The sequence below is a fragment of the Panthera onca genome, chromosome B1 (assembly GCF_046562875.1).
Source record: "Panthera onca isolate mPanOnc1 chromosome B1, mPanOnc1 haplotype 2, whole genome shotgun sequence".
NCBI lineage: Eukaryota > Metazoa > Chordata > Mammalia > Carnivora > Felidae > Panthera > Panthera onca.
The window spans coordinates 61,130,486-61,146,445 of record NC_138342.1 but is presented as its reverse complement, the minus strand read 5'-3'; the positions used below and the strand labels follow the sequence as shown (position 1 = coordinate 61,146,445).

Below are 15,960 nucleotides of genomic sequence, written 5' to 3'. Positions count from 1 at the left end.
CCTACCCTTCCCTCCCTCCCACCCCCCATCAACCTTCACTTTGTTCTCAGTTTTTAAGAGTCTCTTATGCTTTGGCTCTTTCCCACTCTAACCTCATTTTTTTTTTCCTTCCCCTCCCCCATGGGTTTCTGTTAAGTTTCTCAGGATCCACATAAGAGTGAAAACATATGGTATCTGTCTTTCTCTGTATGGCTTATTTCACTTAGCATCACACTCTCCAGTTCCATCCACGTTGCTACAAAGGGCCATATTTCATTCTTTCTCATTGCCACGTAGTATTTCATTGTGTATATAAACCACAATTTCTTTATCCATTCCTCAGTTGATGGACATTTAGGCTTTTCCCACAATTTGGCTATTGTTGAGAGTGCTGCTATAAACATTGGGGTACAAGTGCCCCTATGCATCAGCACTCCTATATCCCTTGGGTAAATTCCTAGCAGTGCTATTACTGGGTCATAGGGTAGATCTATTTTTAATTTTTTGAGGAACCTCCACACTGTTTTCCAGAGCGGCGGCACCAGTTTGCGTTCCCACCAACAGTACAAGAGGGTTCCCGTTTCTCCACATCCTCTCCAGCATCTTTAGTCTCCTGATTTGTTCATTTTGGCGACTCTGACTGGTGTGAGGTGATATCTGAGTGTGGTTTTGATTTGTATTTCCCTGATCAGGAGAGATGTTGAGCATCTTTTCATGTGCCTGTTGGCCATCCGGATGTCTTCTTTAGAGAAGTGTCTATTCATGTTTTCAGCCCATTTCTTCACTGGATTATTTGTTTTTTGGGTGTGGAGTTTGGTGAGCTCTTTACAGATTTTGGATACTAGCCCTTTGTCCGATATGTCATCTGCAAGTTATCTTTTCCCATTCAGTTGGTTGCCTTTTAGTTTTGTTGATTGTTTCCTTTGCTGTGCAGAAGCTTTTTATCTTCATGAGGTCCCAATGGTTCATTTTTGCTTTTAATTCCCTTGCCTTTGGGGATGTGTCAAGTAAGAAATTGCTGCGGCTGAGGTCAGAGAGGTCTTTTCCTGTTTTCTCCTCTAGGGTTTTGATGGTTTCCTGTCTCACATTCAGGTCCTTTATCCATTTTGAGTTTATTTTTGTGAATGGTGTAAGAAAATGGTCTAGTTTCATTCTTCTGCATGCTGCTGTCCAGTTCTCCCAGCACCATTTGTTAAAGAGACTGTCTTTTTTCCATTGGATATTCTTTCCTGCTTTGTCAAAGATGAGTTGGCCATACTTTTGTGGGTCTAGTTCTGGGGTTTCTATCCATTGGTCTATGTGTCTGTTTTTGTGCCAATACCATGCTGTCTTGATGATTACAGCTTTGTAGTAGAGGCTAAAGTCTGGGATTGTGATGCCTCCTGCTTTGGTCTTTTTCTTCAAAATTACTTTGGCTATTCGGGGCCTTTTGTGGTTCCATATGAATTTTAGGATTACTTGTTCTAGCTTCAAGAATGCTGGTGCAATTTTGATTGGGATTGCATTGAATGTGTAGATAGCTTTGCGTAGTATTGACATTTTGACAATATTTATTCTTCCAACCCATGAGCACAGAATGCTTTTCCATTTCTTTATATCTTCTTCAATTTCCTTCAAAGCTTTCTATAGTTTTCACCATACAGATCTTGTACATCTTTGGTTAGATTTATTCCTATGTATTTTATGATTCTTGGTGCAATTGTCAATGGGATCAGTTTATTTGTCTTTCTGTTGCTTCATTATTAGTGTATAAGAATGCAACTGATTTCTGTACATTGATTTTGTATCCTGCAACTTTGCTGAATTCATGTATCAGTTCTAGCAGACTTTTGGTGGAGACTTTTGGTGGGTTCTCCAAGTATAATATCATGTCATCTGCAAAAAGCGAAAGCTTGACTTCATCTTTGCCAATTTTGATGCCTTTGATTTCCTTTTGTTGTCTGATTGCTGATGCTAGAACTTCCAACATTATGTTAAACAACAGCAGTGAGAGTGGACATCCCTGTCGTGTTCCTGATCTCAGGGGGAAAGCTCTCAGTTTTTCCCCGTTGAGGATATTAGCTGTGGGCTTTTCATAAATGGCTTTTATGATGTTTAAGTATGTTCCTTCTATCCCAACTTTCTCGAGGGTTTTTATTAAGAAAGGTTGCTGAATTTTGTCAAATGCTTTTTCTGCATCGATTGACAGGATCATATGGTTCTTATCTTTTCTTTTAGTATTGTGATGTATCACGTTGATTGATTTGCAAATGTTGAACCAGCCCTGCATCCCAGGAATGAATCCCACTTGATCATGGTGAATAATTCTTTTTATAAGCCGTTGAATTCGATTTGCTAGTATCTTATTGAGAATTTTTGCATCCATATTCATCAGGGATATTGGCCTGTAGTTCTCTTTTTTTACTGGGTCTCTGTCTGGTTTAGGAATCAGAGTAATACTGGCTTCATAGAATGAGTCTGGAAGTTTTCCTTCCCTATTTCTTGGAATAGCTTGAGAAGGATAGGTATTATCTCTGCTTTAAACGTCTGGTAGAACTCCCCTGGGAAGCCATCTGGTCCTGGACTCTTATTTGTTGGGAGATTTTTGATGACTGATTCAATTTCTTCGCTGGTTATGGGTCTGTTCAAGCTTTCTATTTCCTCCTGATTGAGTCTGGAAGCGTGTGGGTGTTTAGGAATTTGTCCATTTCTTCCAGGTTGTGCAATTTGTTGGCATATAATTTTTCATAGTATTCCCTGATAATTGCTTGTATTTCTAAGGGATTGGTTGTAATCATTCCATTTTCATTCATGATTTTATCTATTTGGGTCATCTCCCTTTTCTTTGTGAGAAGCTGGCTAGAGGTTTATCAATTTTGTTTATTTTTTCAAAAAACCAACTCTTGGTTTCGTTGATCTGCTCTATAGTTTTTTTAGATTCTATATTGTTTATTTCTGCTCTGATCTTTATTATTTCTCTTCTTCTGCTGGGTTTAGGGTGTCTTTGCTGCTCTGCTTCTATTTCTTTTAGGTGTGCTGTTAGATTTTGTATTTGGGATTTTTCTTGTTTCTGGAGATAGGCCTGGATTGCAATGTATTTTCCTCTCAGGACTCCCTTCGCTGCATCCCAAAGCGTTTGGATTGTTGTATTTTCATTTTCATTTGTTTCCATATATTTTTTAATTTCTTCTCTAATTGCCTGGTTGACCCATTCATTTAGTAGAGTGCTCTTTAACCTCCATGCTTTTGGAGGTTTTCCAGACTTTTTCCTGTGGTTGATTTCAAGCTCCATCGCATTGTGGTCCGAAAGTATGCATGGTATGATCTCAATTCTTGTATACTTATGAAGGGCTGTTTTGTGACCCAGTATGTGATCCATCTTGGAGAATGTTCCATGAGCACTCGAGAAAAAAGTATATTCTGTTGCTTTGGGATGCAGAGTTCTAAATATATCTGTTAAGTCCATCTGATCCAATGTATCATTCAGGGCCCTTGTTTCTTTATTGATGTGTCTAGATGATCTATCCATTGCTGTAAGTGGGGTATTAAAGTTCCCTGCAATTACCACATTCTTGTCAATAAGGTTGCTTATGTTTGTAATTGTTTTATATATTTGGGGGCTCCCGTATTCGGCGCATAGACATTTATAATTGTTAGTTCTTCTTGATGGATAGATCCTGTAATTATTATATAATGCCCTTGTTTATTTCTTGTTACAGCCTTTAATTTAAAGTCTAGTTTGTCTGATATAAGTATGGCTACTCCAGCTTTCTTTTGACTTCCAGTAGCATGATAAATAGTTCTCCATCCCCTCACTTTCAATCTGATAGTGTCCTCAGGTCTAAAATGAATCTCTTGTAGACAGCAAATAGATGGGTCTTGTTTTTTTATCCATTCTGATACCCTATGTCTTTTGGTTGGCGCATTTAGTTCATTTACATTCAGTGTTATTATAGAAAGATATGGGTTTAGAGTCATTGTGATTCTGTATGTTTTATGCTTGTAGCAATGTCTCTGGTACTTTGTCTCATAGGATCCCCCTTAGGATCTCTTGTAGGGCTGGTTTAGTGGTGACGAATTCCTTCAGTTTTTGTTTGTTTGGGAAGACCTTTATCTCTCCTTCTATTCTAAATGACAGATTTGCTGGATAGAGGATTCTCAGCTGCATATTTTTTCTGTTCATCACATTGAAGATTTTCTGCCATTCCTTTCTGGCCTGCCAAATTTCAGTAGGTCTGCCACTAGTCTTATTGGTTTCCCTTTATATGTTAGAGCGTGTTTATCCCTAGCTGCTTTCAGAATTTTCTCTTTATCCTTGTATTTTGCCAGTTTTGCTATGATATGTCGTGCAGAAGATCGATTCAAGTTATGTCTGAAGGGAGTTCTCTGTGCCTCTTGGATTTCAATGCCTTTTTTCTTCCCCAGATCAGGGAAGTTCTCAGCTATTATTTCTTCAAGTACACCTTCAGCACCTTTCCCTCTCTCTTCCTCCTCTGGAATACCACTTATGCATAGATTATTTCTCTTTAGTGCATCACTTAGTTCTCTAATTTTCGCTCATACTCCTGGATTTTTTTATCTCTCTTTTTCTCAGCTTCTCCTTTTTCCATAATTTTATCTTCTAGTTCACCTATTCTCTCCTCTGCCTCTTCAATCCGAGCTGTGGTCGTCTCCATTTTATTTTGCAGCTCATTAATAGCATTTTTTAGCTCCTCCTGGCTGTTGCTTAGTCCCTTGATCTCTGTAGCAAGAGATTCTCTGCTGTCCTTTATACTGTTTTCAAGCCCAGCGATTAATTTTATGACTATTATTCTAAATTCACTTTCTGTTATATTATTTAAATCCTTTTTGATCAGTTCATTAGCTGTCGTTATTTCCTGGAGGTTTTTTTGAGGGGAATTCTTCCGTTTGGTCATTTTGGATAGTCCCTGGAGTGGTGCAGAACTGCGGGGCACTTCCCCTGTGCTGTCTTGAATAACTTGCATTGGTGGGCGGGGCCACAGTCAGACCTGATGTCTGCCCCCAGCCCACCACTGGATCTACAGTCAGACTGGTGTGCACCTTCTCTTCCCCTCTCCTAGGGGCAGGATTCACTGCGGGGTGGCATGGCCCGTCTGTGCTACTTGCACACTGCCAGGCTTGTGGTGCTGGGGATCTGGCATATTAGCTGGGGTGGATCAGCAAGGTGCACGGGGGCGGGAGGGGCAGGCTCAGTTCGCTTATCTTTAGGTGATCTGCTTCGGGAGGGGCCCTGCGGCACCGGGGGGAGACAGACCCGACGCCGGAGGGATGGATCCACAGAAGCACAGTGTTGGGTGTTTGTGAGGTGCAAGCAAGTTCCCTGGCAGGATCTGGTTCCCTTTGGGATTTTGGCTGGGGGATGGGCAAGGGAGATGGCGCTGGCGAGTGCCTTTATGCCCCGCCAAGCTGAGCTCTGTCGTCAGGGCTCAACAACTCTCCCTCCTGTTGTCCTCCAGCCCTCCCACTCTCGGAGCAGGGCTGTTAGCTTATAAGCTTCCAGATGTTAAGTCCCGCTTGCTCTCCGAACACACTCTGTCCAGCCCCTCCGCTTTTGCAAGCCAGAGTCGGGGGCTCTGCTTTGCCGGCGGGCCGCCCCTCCGCCCCGGGCTCCCTCCCGCCAGTCCATGTAGCACGCACCGCCTCTCTGCCCTTCCTAGCCTCTTCCGTGGGCCTCTCGTCTGCACTTGGCTCTGGAGAATCCGTTCTGCTAGGCTTCTGATGGTTTTCTGGGTTATTTAAGCAGGTGTAGGTGGAGTCTAAGTGATCAGCAGGATGCAGTGATCCCAGTGTCCTCCTACGCCGCCATCTTCCCCTACATTTATTCTTTAAAAGACTCTATAATTGTCCTTAAGACTTAATAATCTTTAGATTAAACTATGTATTGTTTCAATGTCAAAAAAATGTAAAAGATCTCTAAAAACTGAAGCAGTAATTGCCAAAGCAAATGATCATTTAAAATCTGCCTATGCTATCCAGGCAATTTAGACATGGTAAATATACTCCTCCCTGTTCCCTCAACCATGCCAGACACAACTAATCCTTTTCTACATATTGCTTCAGGCAGTGACTAAAAACCAATGGAACTGACAGTCAAGATCCCTCAAATAGTTCTTTTCTAATGTGAGATTTTAATGTTAATATACTTTAAAATGGAAAGAAACCAGCAGATGAAAGGAAAAACAAAGCCACTCAACAGTGACAGTGATGATCACATCTAATTATTTGTAGGAAAAGGAAGAGAGCAAAAGTAAAAGTGTTTTCAATACTTATGATTAAGTACCCAAATACGCTGGGTTCACCCTTCAAAAACTCTAGGAAATATTTCTCTGATACATCAGCTCTTGTGTCAGTAAAAGAATTAAATGTTTCTGAACCCTCAAACTACATTACTTACAAAATACTTCTGTTTTAAAAGGATTGCTTTGGCGGCGGTGCTGAGAACAAGAGAAATAGGGAGACAGGAAGCAACCAAGGAAAGCAGTAAAGATGGCTTAGACCTTAGTGGTAACAGTTTTTTACAAAATTTACCATTTACTGAGATGAAAATCACTGTGGAGAAGTAAGCTAAGAGTATATAGAGACGTTCCATTTTGGATGTGTCAAGTGTGAGACACATGATAAAGATTAGAGTGGTGATATCAAGGCAAGCAATTGGATAAACATAAGCACAGATGTCAGTGGAGAAGTTTGGGTTGGACATATACATTAGAGTGGTAAACATATATAAATGATACTTAGAGTCACAAAACTGAATGATAAAGAGCATCAAAAAAAAAAAAACAAAAAACAAAAACTTCCAGCTGGGGTGCCTGGCAGGCTCAGTCAGTAGACCATGCAACTCCTGATCTCGGGGTTGTGAGTTCAAGCACCACGTTGAGTGCAGAAATTACTTAAAAACAAAATCTTAAAACATACACACACACGCACACACACACCAAAAAACCAGCTCACATCATGCTTAATGGTAAAAGATTGAATGGTTTCCACTTAAGATCAGTAAAGAGGCAAAGAGTACCCTTTTTCACCGCTTCTAGTCAACATTATACTGGAGATCTTAGTGCCATAAGGCAGAAAAATAAACATACAAGGCATACAGACTGAAAAGGAAGAAATACAACTGTCTCTATTTACAGATTATAAATTTATGTTAATTTATAAAAATCTATAAAAAATCTATAAAATCTATTAGAACTAATAAGAGAGGTTAGCAAAGTTATGGGATAAAAGGTCAATATACCTACTTAACTGCATTTCTATATATAGGCAATGAACAATTAGAAATTGAAATTTAAAAAACAATACCACCTAAAACAGCACCAAAAATTATTAAAGATTTAGGAATAAATTTGATGAGACCTATAAGAACTGTGCTGTGAAAACTCCAAAATGGTACTGAAAGAAATTAAAGGAAGACCTGTATAAACATATATACTATGTTCTTATATAAGAAGGTGCAAAAGTGGGCGCCTGGGTGGCTCAGTTGGTTAAGTGTCCAACTTTGGCTCAGGTCATGATCTCACAGTTTGTGTGTTCGAGCCCTGTGTCAGGCTCTGCGCTGACAGCTCAGAGCCTGGAGCCTGCTTCGTTCGGATTCTGTGTCTCCCTCTCTCAAAAATAAATAAACATTAAATAAAAAACAAAGAAGGTGCAAAAGTGTTGGGGAGCCTGGATGGCTCAGTTGGTTGAGTGTCCGACTTCGGCTCAGGTCACGATCTCACAACTTGTGAGTTCAAGCCCCGTGTCAGGCTCTGTATTGACAGCTCAGAGCCTGGAGCCTGTTTCGGATTTTGTGTCCCTCCCTCGCTCTGCCCCTCCCCTGCTCATGCTCGCTCTCTCTCTCTCAATAATAAAAACATTTAAAAAAAATTTTAGAAGGTGCAAAAATGTTAAGATGTCAGTGTTCCCCAAATCAATCAACAGATTCAACAGAATCCAAATCAAAATCTCAGCCAGTCTTTTTTTAGTAGAAATTGACAAACTGATTCTAGACTGATATGGGAATGCAAAAAACCTAAAAAAGCCGAGAATTTTGAAAAAGAACAAAGTTGGAGGACTTAACACTTCATAATTTCACGACTATTATAAGGCTATAGTAATCAAGACACTACCATGTAAGGAAAAGGATAAGTGTGCTTACCATGTACCTTACCATGTAAGGAAAAGGATAAGGTCCAGAAATAGCTCAAAATGAATCACAGACCTAAGTGTAAAACTAGAAACCATAGACCTGATCATAGGAATTAAAACTACAGACGTTTTAAAAGAGAACATAGGAGGACATCTTAGTGATTTCAGATTTGGCAAAGATTTCACAAATAGGAAACAGCCTAAATTATAAAAGAAAAAAAAAATCAATAAACTGAACTTAATCAAAACTTAAAACTTTGTTCTTCAAAACACATTGTTAGGAAAATCGCAGACTAGAAGAAGATATTAACACTGCAAAGGACTTACACCTAAAATATATAAAAAATTCTTACAACTCAAGATAAGGAAAAAAAACAATAAAAATGAACAAAAGATCTGAATAAACACTTCAAAGATGAAAGTTATATGGATGACAAAAAAAATCACATGAAAAGCTTATTATTATGAAAATACAAATAAAAATTGCCATGAGATATTATTTCATACCTATTAGAATGGCTCAAATTTTAAAAGATTGACCATATCAAGTACTGGAAAGGATGTGGAGGAACTGGAACTCACTCTCATACACATTCCACTGGGAATGTAAAATGGTACAACTACTTTGAAAAAAAAAAAACAGTTTTGGCAGTTTCTTATAAAGTTAAACATACACCAATTATATCACTTAGCCATTCTATTCCTAGGCATTTACTCAAAAGAAATGAAAACGTATATCCACACAAAGACATATATGTTTACAAAAGCTTTATATGTAGCAGCTAAAATCCAGAAACAACGAAAATGCCCACTAACAGGGAAATGAACAAAAAAAAAGTATATAAAAAATACTGCTTGGGGTGCCTGGGTGGCACAGTCGGTTAAGCGTCTGACTCTTGACCTCAGCTGGGGTCATGATCTCACAGTCTGCGAGTCTGAGCCCCATATCAGACTCTGCACTGATGACATGGAGCCTGCTTGAGACTGTGTCTCTTTCTCTCTGCCCCTCCCCAGCTTGTGCTCTCTCTCAAGATAAATAAACTTAAAAAAAATGTTTAAAAAAATACCGTTATGCTACTTACTAGATCCTACTATGTAAGTTACATGATCTCTGGGCTTTTATTTTCTCATCTTCAGAAAAGAGAAAAATACCACCTACCCCACAGGCTGCTATTAGGCTCAAATAAGACAAAAATGATACAAACTGATGAAACAATAATAGAAACAACTACTAATTTCTACTACCCAGCAAGGAAACCAGCTTATTGTCACAAGAGTAAAGGCATAATGTTTTGATATTTTCTGCTTCCAAACAAGCGGTTCAAATGTCACAAAGGGAAGGCTATGCACTTTAACAAGTTAGTTTGTTAGTTTTTGTTAAGTATAGTTAACTTTGTCATGTACCATTTTAAGCCTACTTTAGATAAGGATAGTCCCCTCCTCATTTAAAAAAGTTAAGGATCTCAGGAAAAGTAGCAAAATAATAAAATAAAACTTGCTTACTTTAATTATGAGGAAAAGAAATATTAATGTTAAAAGTAAATGGAACTTGAAGCAGACTACAAGAAAAAGACAGTATCAGTGAATTCTGTGAATTAACATAAAAAATGTCACTAACCAGACATTATTGTGCATGCATTATTTTAAAGGGACAATATCAACATGTAAGTATTCTCTAAACTGAAATACTTTCCAGTTCTTGTTGAATACATGCAAAATTAATACGTATACATATGTATGTATACACACTCAAATATTTTTATTTTTAAATAAACTGCCTCAAAAATTTTCTCCAAGAAATACCCAAAAAGTAATTTGAATAGACTGTCCTGCCAGAGAAAAAGCTATAATGTTGTTAAAAGGTGCACTAGAATATTTTGTGTTCTAGACAATAAATAGGTTTAATAACCATAGAAAAAATAGCTATATAAGATTATCAAATATTTCCCTTTAATTAAGGATTCTTATATAGTGAAACAAATCTCAATGTTGTTTACCAGCCAGAAGAAACATCACTTGACAGTGTCCTTTTCATATTACCAGAAATTATGCCTAAAAGCATCATGCATATGTAAATGCAATCTTTTACCTTCAACATCATCTGAAAAGGTAGACAAAAATAAATAAAAAGTGGGTGGTGAAGAAAACAGTTTCTATGTAGCAGTATCCACAATAAAATAAATAAGAGCTTAAAAATGTCAAATGAGCAATATAATCCCTTGGAAAGAGAGACTCATTCACTTTATTAGATATCTGAGATAGCCTAAAAGAGATATAGCATATGCTATATATTGAGGATTATGAGACAGATTTATCAATTAAGGATTCTAAACTATCCCCAAAATAAAGAACTCTAAAATGGAGTTCGTTATGTCAGCTAAGAATCACCTTTTGATGAAGCAGTAGAAAGTATCAATAATAAAACTAAAGGGCATATTTCCCAATCCAGATTTTTAATTGGCCCTTTCAGGATAAGTTAATTTCCAGAACAAAGTTTAAGTTCCTATTTTAATCTTCCCTAGAAAAAGTGATTCTACTACTGTTTCTCTGAAGAACTGTTTATGTTGTTTTATTCAAATAATCATTTTTGGATGCTGAATTAAAAATGAGCCCAAACACACATAGACAAAAACTGACTCTAAACATGATTATATTATAAATTTATAAGAAAGAAAAACTACCTAACTAAAAATATTGCTGTACATGATTTTTTAAAACAGAAAAATTATCTGCTGTAAACTACAAAAAGAGCTAAATTTCTAATCTGAAACTAAGAGAACAAAAAAAGAAAATGTCTTTTATCATAAAGTGTTCTAACAAGTGTATTGTACCTAATTTTCTCATCTGAGAAATAAATAGGAAAATAAGTATCTTTTTCTTCAAAGTGTGTTCTTACGTGTATTGTATTTAAGTGTTGTCCTGTGACTGACAGCCTCTTATTCCATGGGTACCAAATCATGTTTTCTAAAGATTTTTTCACCCCTGACAAATTAACAAAGTGAAGTTTTAAGCTAGATATCACAGAGAAATAAAAATTTAAGAAAAAGAGTATTTAAGTCCAGAAATTGTGACCATTCAACACAACCCAATCTCAAATGTTTCTAGTACTGGTATTCTGTGAAGTTAATATCTATATTTCCACTCTGTTATTATCATAATAAAATATGTACAAACTTATAATTATCTACATTTCTTTATCATTTGTCTACAGAATTTCAAGAGATCCTATAATTTTAATCTAAATTAGACTTCTAAAATGCACAAATATGTCCACCCTTCTGGCTGTCTAGAATAATGAAACACCGACTGTCCTCCTGCAACAGGTAATCTGATGTGAAGAATGCATTCAACAGCACAGTCACATGTTACTCAATGCACATTTTTTACAATACACAGAACAAAATGTGTATGGATTTCTCTTTAAGTATTTCGCATACTGACAATAAAATGAAGTAAAATGACAGACTACCTTATTTTAAATATGCAAGTAATTTGAAACAAAAGATAAAGGAAAGATGTACCAAAAAAGTGTGTGAATTTTGAACTGATTCGTATCATTTCACACCAGACAGACAATATAAAGGAAATTCTAAATTCAGTAAGATGTTGCTCCTTATAAATTAACAAAAGTCCCATGTTAAAAGGAAAAACTCCGTAATTTCATATTGCTCACCAGATAATAACATATAAATGAAATAGCTTTTTTCAATAGCCAAAAATGATGTTTAATCCAGAAACTGCTAATATTCATACTACTTAACTAAAACAAATACAAAAGGAGGGCAAAATTTATAAAAAAGAAGAATCTAATTTCATCTCCAAATAACATACAAAGTAATCATTTTAAAGACACTTTTCTGGGACTAAGCTTATGTCTTTCCTTTATTAGTTAAAAAAGAAAACAAACCCTTATAAATAAATTTATAAATTCACCTTCAAAACCAGAAAAATTGGCACAACTCCAGGATATATAGCATATGTTATTTTACGTAGAGAAAACACAATAAAAGAAACTTACCTACTTCTTCTTCTTCATCATTAGATATTATATTATACAGTGTGTCCAAAGCATAACCTATTATTTCAGAATCCGAACTGGAAAAAAGAAATTATTACACTTATACACTGCTAGAGTATAAACTGTTAATGATCATTTTTAGACAGTTATTTAGCAAGACTGTGTAAAACATTAATCTAAAACTACCCTAAGAGGGGTGCCTGGGTGGCTCAGTTGGTTAAGCATCCTACTCTTGGTTTCAGCTCAGGTCATGATCTGACAATCATGAGGCTGAGCCCTGTGTCAGCCCTGGGTGGTGTGGACTGCTTGGGGTTCTCTCTCTCTCCCTCTCTCTCTGTCCCTACCACCATCATACTCGCTCTCTCTCAAAATAAATAAATAACAAAAAAGTAAAATTAAAAAAGCTACCCTAAGAAAATATCAGAGTGCAAGCGTAAAGAATGTATAAAGGTTTATTTGTAATAGTGGAAGATAGAAGCAACCTAAATGTATAATAATAAAAAATAGACACATACAGCAGCAATAAAAGTATTTTTAAAGCAAAAAAAGTATTTTTATTTTTTTTTAATTTTTTTGTTTAATATTTATTTATTTTTGAGACAGAGAGAGACAGAGCATGAACGGGGAAGGGTCAGAGAGAGAGGGAGACACAGAATCCGAAACAGGCTCCAGGTTCTGAGCTGTCAGCACAGAGCCCTATGCGGGGCTCGAACTCACGGACCACGAGATCATGACCTGAGCTGAAGTCAGACGCTCAACCGACTGAGCCACCCAGATGCCCCAAAAAAAGTATTTTTAAAGAATGTTTAATGACATGGCAATTAAAACACCCTTGATAGGGGTGCCTGCATGGTTCAGTCGGTTAAGCGTCTGACTCTTGATTTCTGCTCAGGTCATGATCTCACAGTGGGTGAATTTGAGCCCCACCTTGGGCTCCATGGTGACAGCTTAGAGCCAGCTTGGGATTCACTCTCCTCTCTCTGGCCTTCCCCAACTTGCATGCATGCATACATACTCTCTCTCTCTTAAAATAATTAAACATAAAAAAAAATTTAAAAAAAACACCTTTGATATAATGTCAGTAGAAAAAAAATTAAATATAAAATTAATGTACTGAATGATCCCATTTAGCAAAAGATACATACACATTCCTGTGTGTGTCTATATGTATTTTTTTTAAAACAGCTTACAAGTAAATTTGTTTTACAAAATTACACTTTAAAACTAGAAAAATTAATACAAACCAGGTAATTTTATGGGTATGTGTTTATGTTTATATATATGTTTCATGATATATATATTTAACAGTGTGATCCTTAGTTGTACTACTAGAGTTTGTTTCACTGCTCTATACTTTATTACCTAAAAACAAGCACACAAAACAAAACAAAAGTCTTATGGTAAACGTAATACTATTTATAAAATCAGGGAGTATAAGATTATAGTTGTTGATAGACAAATTTTGAAAACATGATGGACGATGATGGCATTTAGTGTGGAAAGCAAGAGTGAAATACAGGTCACAAAGATTCAATAAATATGAAGAATTACGAATGATAAGTGAAAGCTAAGATGAGGGACAAAGGGGATCACAACCAGAGGATGTAAATTTCAAATGAAGTTTTAAAAATTATTATTTATAAAAAAATTATTATTCACCATTTTGCTTTTGAGAAATCTTGAGGAGCATCTTTTAAGAGAGTATTAAGGAACTGAGAACAGAAAGAAATTTCCTCAAGATAATAAAAGAGAATCTATGAAACTCCCAGATCATCATATGTAATGGTATAAAACTGAATGCTTTCAACCTAAGATCAGGAACAAGATCATGATGTTCCCTCTAGCCACCTCTATCCAACACTGAAATGGAAGTTCTAGCTAGAGCAAATGAGCAAGAAAAGGAAATGAAAGGTATACAGATTTGGAAAGGAAGAAGTAAAACTACACATATTCAAGGATGACATGATCTTGTATACAATCTTAAGGAATCCACTAAAAAGTATCAGAACTATGACTGGATAAAGAAGATGCAGTATATACATACACAATGAATTTTACTCGGCAATCAAAAAGAATGAAATCTTGACCATTTGCAACAACGTGGATGCAACTACAGTGTATAATACTAAGCCAAATAAGTCAATCAGAGAAAGATAAGTGTCATATGACTTCACTCATATGTGGATTTTAAGATACAAAACAGATGAACACAGGGAAAGGTAAGCAAAAATAATATAAAAACAGGGAGGCAGACAAACCATGAGATTCTTAAATACAGAGAACAAACTGAGTGAGGGTTGCTGGAGGGGTGTTGGGTGGGGGGATGGACTAAATGGGTAAGGAGCATTAAGGAGGACACTTGCTGGGATAAGCACTGGATGTTATACGTAGGGGATGAATCACTAAATTCTATTCCTGAAATCATTATTACACTATATGTTAACTAACTTGGATGTAAATTTTAAAAAAAAGTATCAGAACTAATGAATTCAGCAAAATTGAAGAATACAAGCTCAATATAAAAAAATCAATTTATAGAAATGGCATTTCTATATACCAGCAATGAACAATGAGTAAACATAATTAGAAATTAAGAAAACAATTCAATTCAAGTAACAAAAAGAAGATTAAAATACTTTGGAATACATTTTACTAAAATTGTACAAGAATTGTACACTGGAAACTATAACACATTATTGAAAGAAATTACCCAAGACCCAAATACTTGAAAAGACATTCTGTGTTCATGGATAGAAAAGGAATATTATTAAGATGGTAATATATCCCAACTTGATTTATAGATTCACACAATCACTATAAAAATGCTAGCTGCCATCTTTGCAGAAATGGACAAGCTGATCATAAAATCTGTATGGGAATGTACAGGATCCAGAATATACCTAAACCTATCTTCAAAAAGAAGAGCAAAGTGGAAGAACTCTTATTTCCTGATTTTAATACATATCACAAATGGCAGTAAATAAGACTGTGGCGCTGGCATAAAAGATAGACATATAGACGGGGCGCCTGGGTGGCTTGGTCGGTTAAGCGTCCGACTTCGGCTCAGGTCATGATCTCACGGTCCGTGAGTTCGAGCCCCGCGTCGAGCTCTGTGCTGACGGCTCGGAGCCTGTTTCAGATTCTGTGTCTCCCTCTCTGCCCCTCCCCTGTTCATGCTCTGTCTCTCTCTGTCTTAAATAAACATGAAAAAAAAATTTAAAAAAAAAGATAGACATATAGATCAACAGAATAAAGAGTCTAGAAGTAAAGCCTAACATTCATTTTAACTGATTTTTGGCAAGAATGAAAAGAGCATTCAATGGGAAAAGAACAATTTCTTCAACAATTTGTGCTAAGACAGGTAAGTATTCACATGCAAAAGAATGAAGTTGGACCCCTACTTCATATGATATACAAAAATCAGCTCAAAAGGGATCAAAGACCTAAATGTAAGAGCTAAAGTTATAAAACCCTTAGAAGAATCATAGGTATAAATCCTCAAAACTTTGGATTAGGCAATGGTTACTTAGATATGACACCAAAAGCATAAGCAAGGAAAGACAAAACAGATAAATTGGACTTTGTCAAAATTAAAAACTTCTGTGCTTCAAAGGACACTATCAAGAAAGTAAAGGGGTACCTGGGTGGCTCAGTCAGTTAAGCGTCTGACTTCAGCTCAGGTCATGATCTCACAGTTTGTGGGTTCGAGGCCCACGTTGGGCTGAGCTGACAGCTCAGAGCCTGGAGCCTGCTTCAGATTGTGTCTCCCTCTCTCTCTGCCCCTCCCCTTCTCGTACTCTGTCTCTGTCACTCTCTCTCTCAAAAATAAACATTAA

General features: G+C 36.7%; 1 protein-coding gene across 3 annotated transcripts in view; it reads right to left on the bottom strand.

Annotated features, from left to right (window-relative positions):
- USO1 (USO1 vesicle transport factor) overlaps positions 1 to 15,960 on the bottom strand; it is a 93,075-nt gene that overhangs the window by 46,623 nt on the left and 30,492 nt on the right. For all 3 annotated transcript variants that reach the window (XM_060654846.3, XM_060654844.3, XM_060654845.3), the window contains one exon: positions 12,125 to 12,201. In XM_060654846.3, the coding sequence (XP_060510829.1) occupies positions 12,125 to 12,201 (77 nt within the window). The remainder of the gene's footprint in view (positions 1 to 12,124; positions 12,202 to 15,960) is intronic.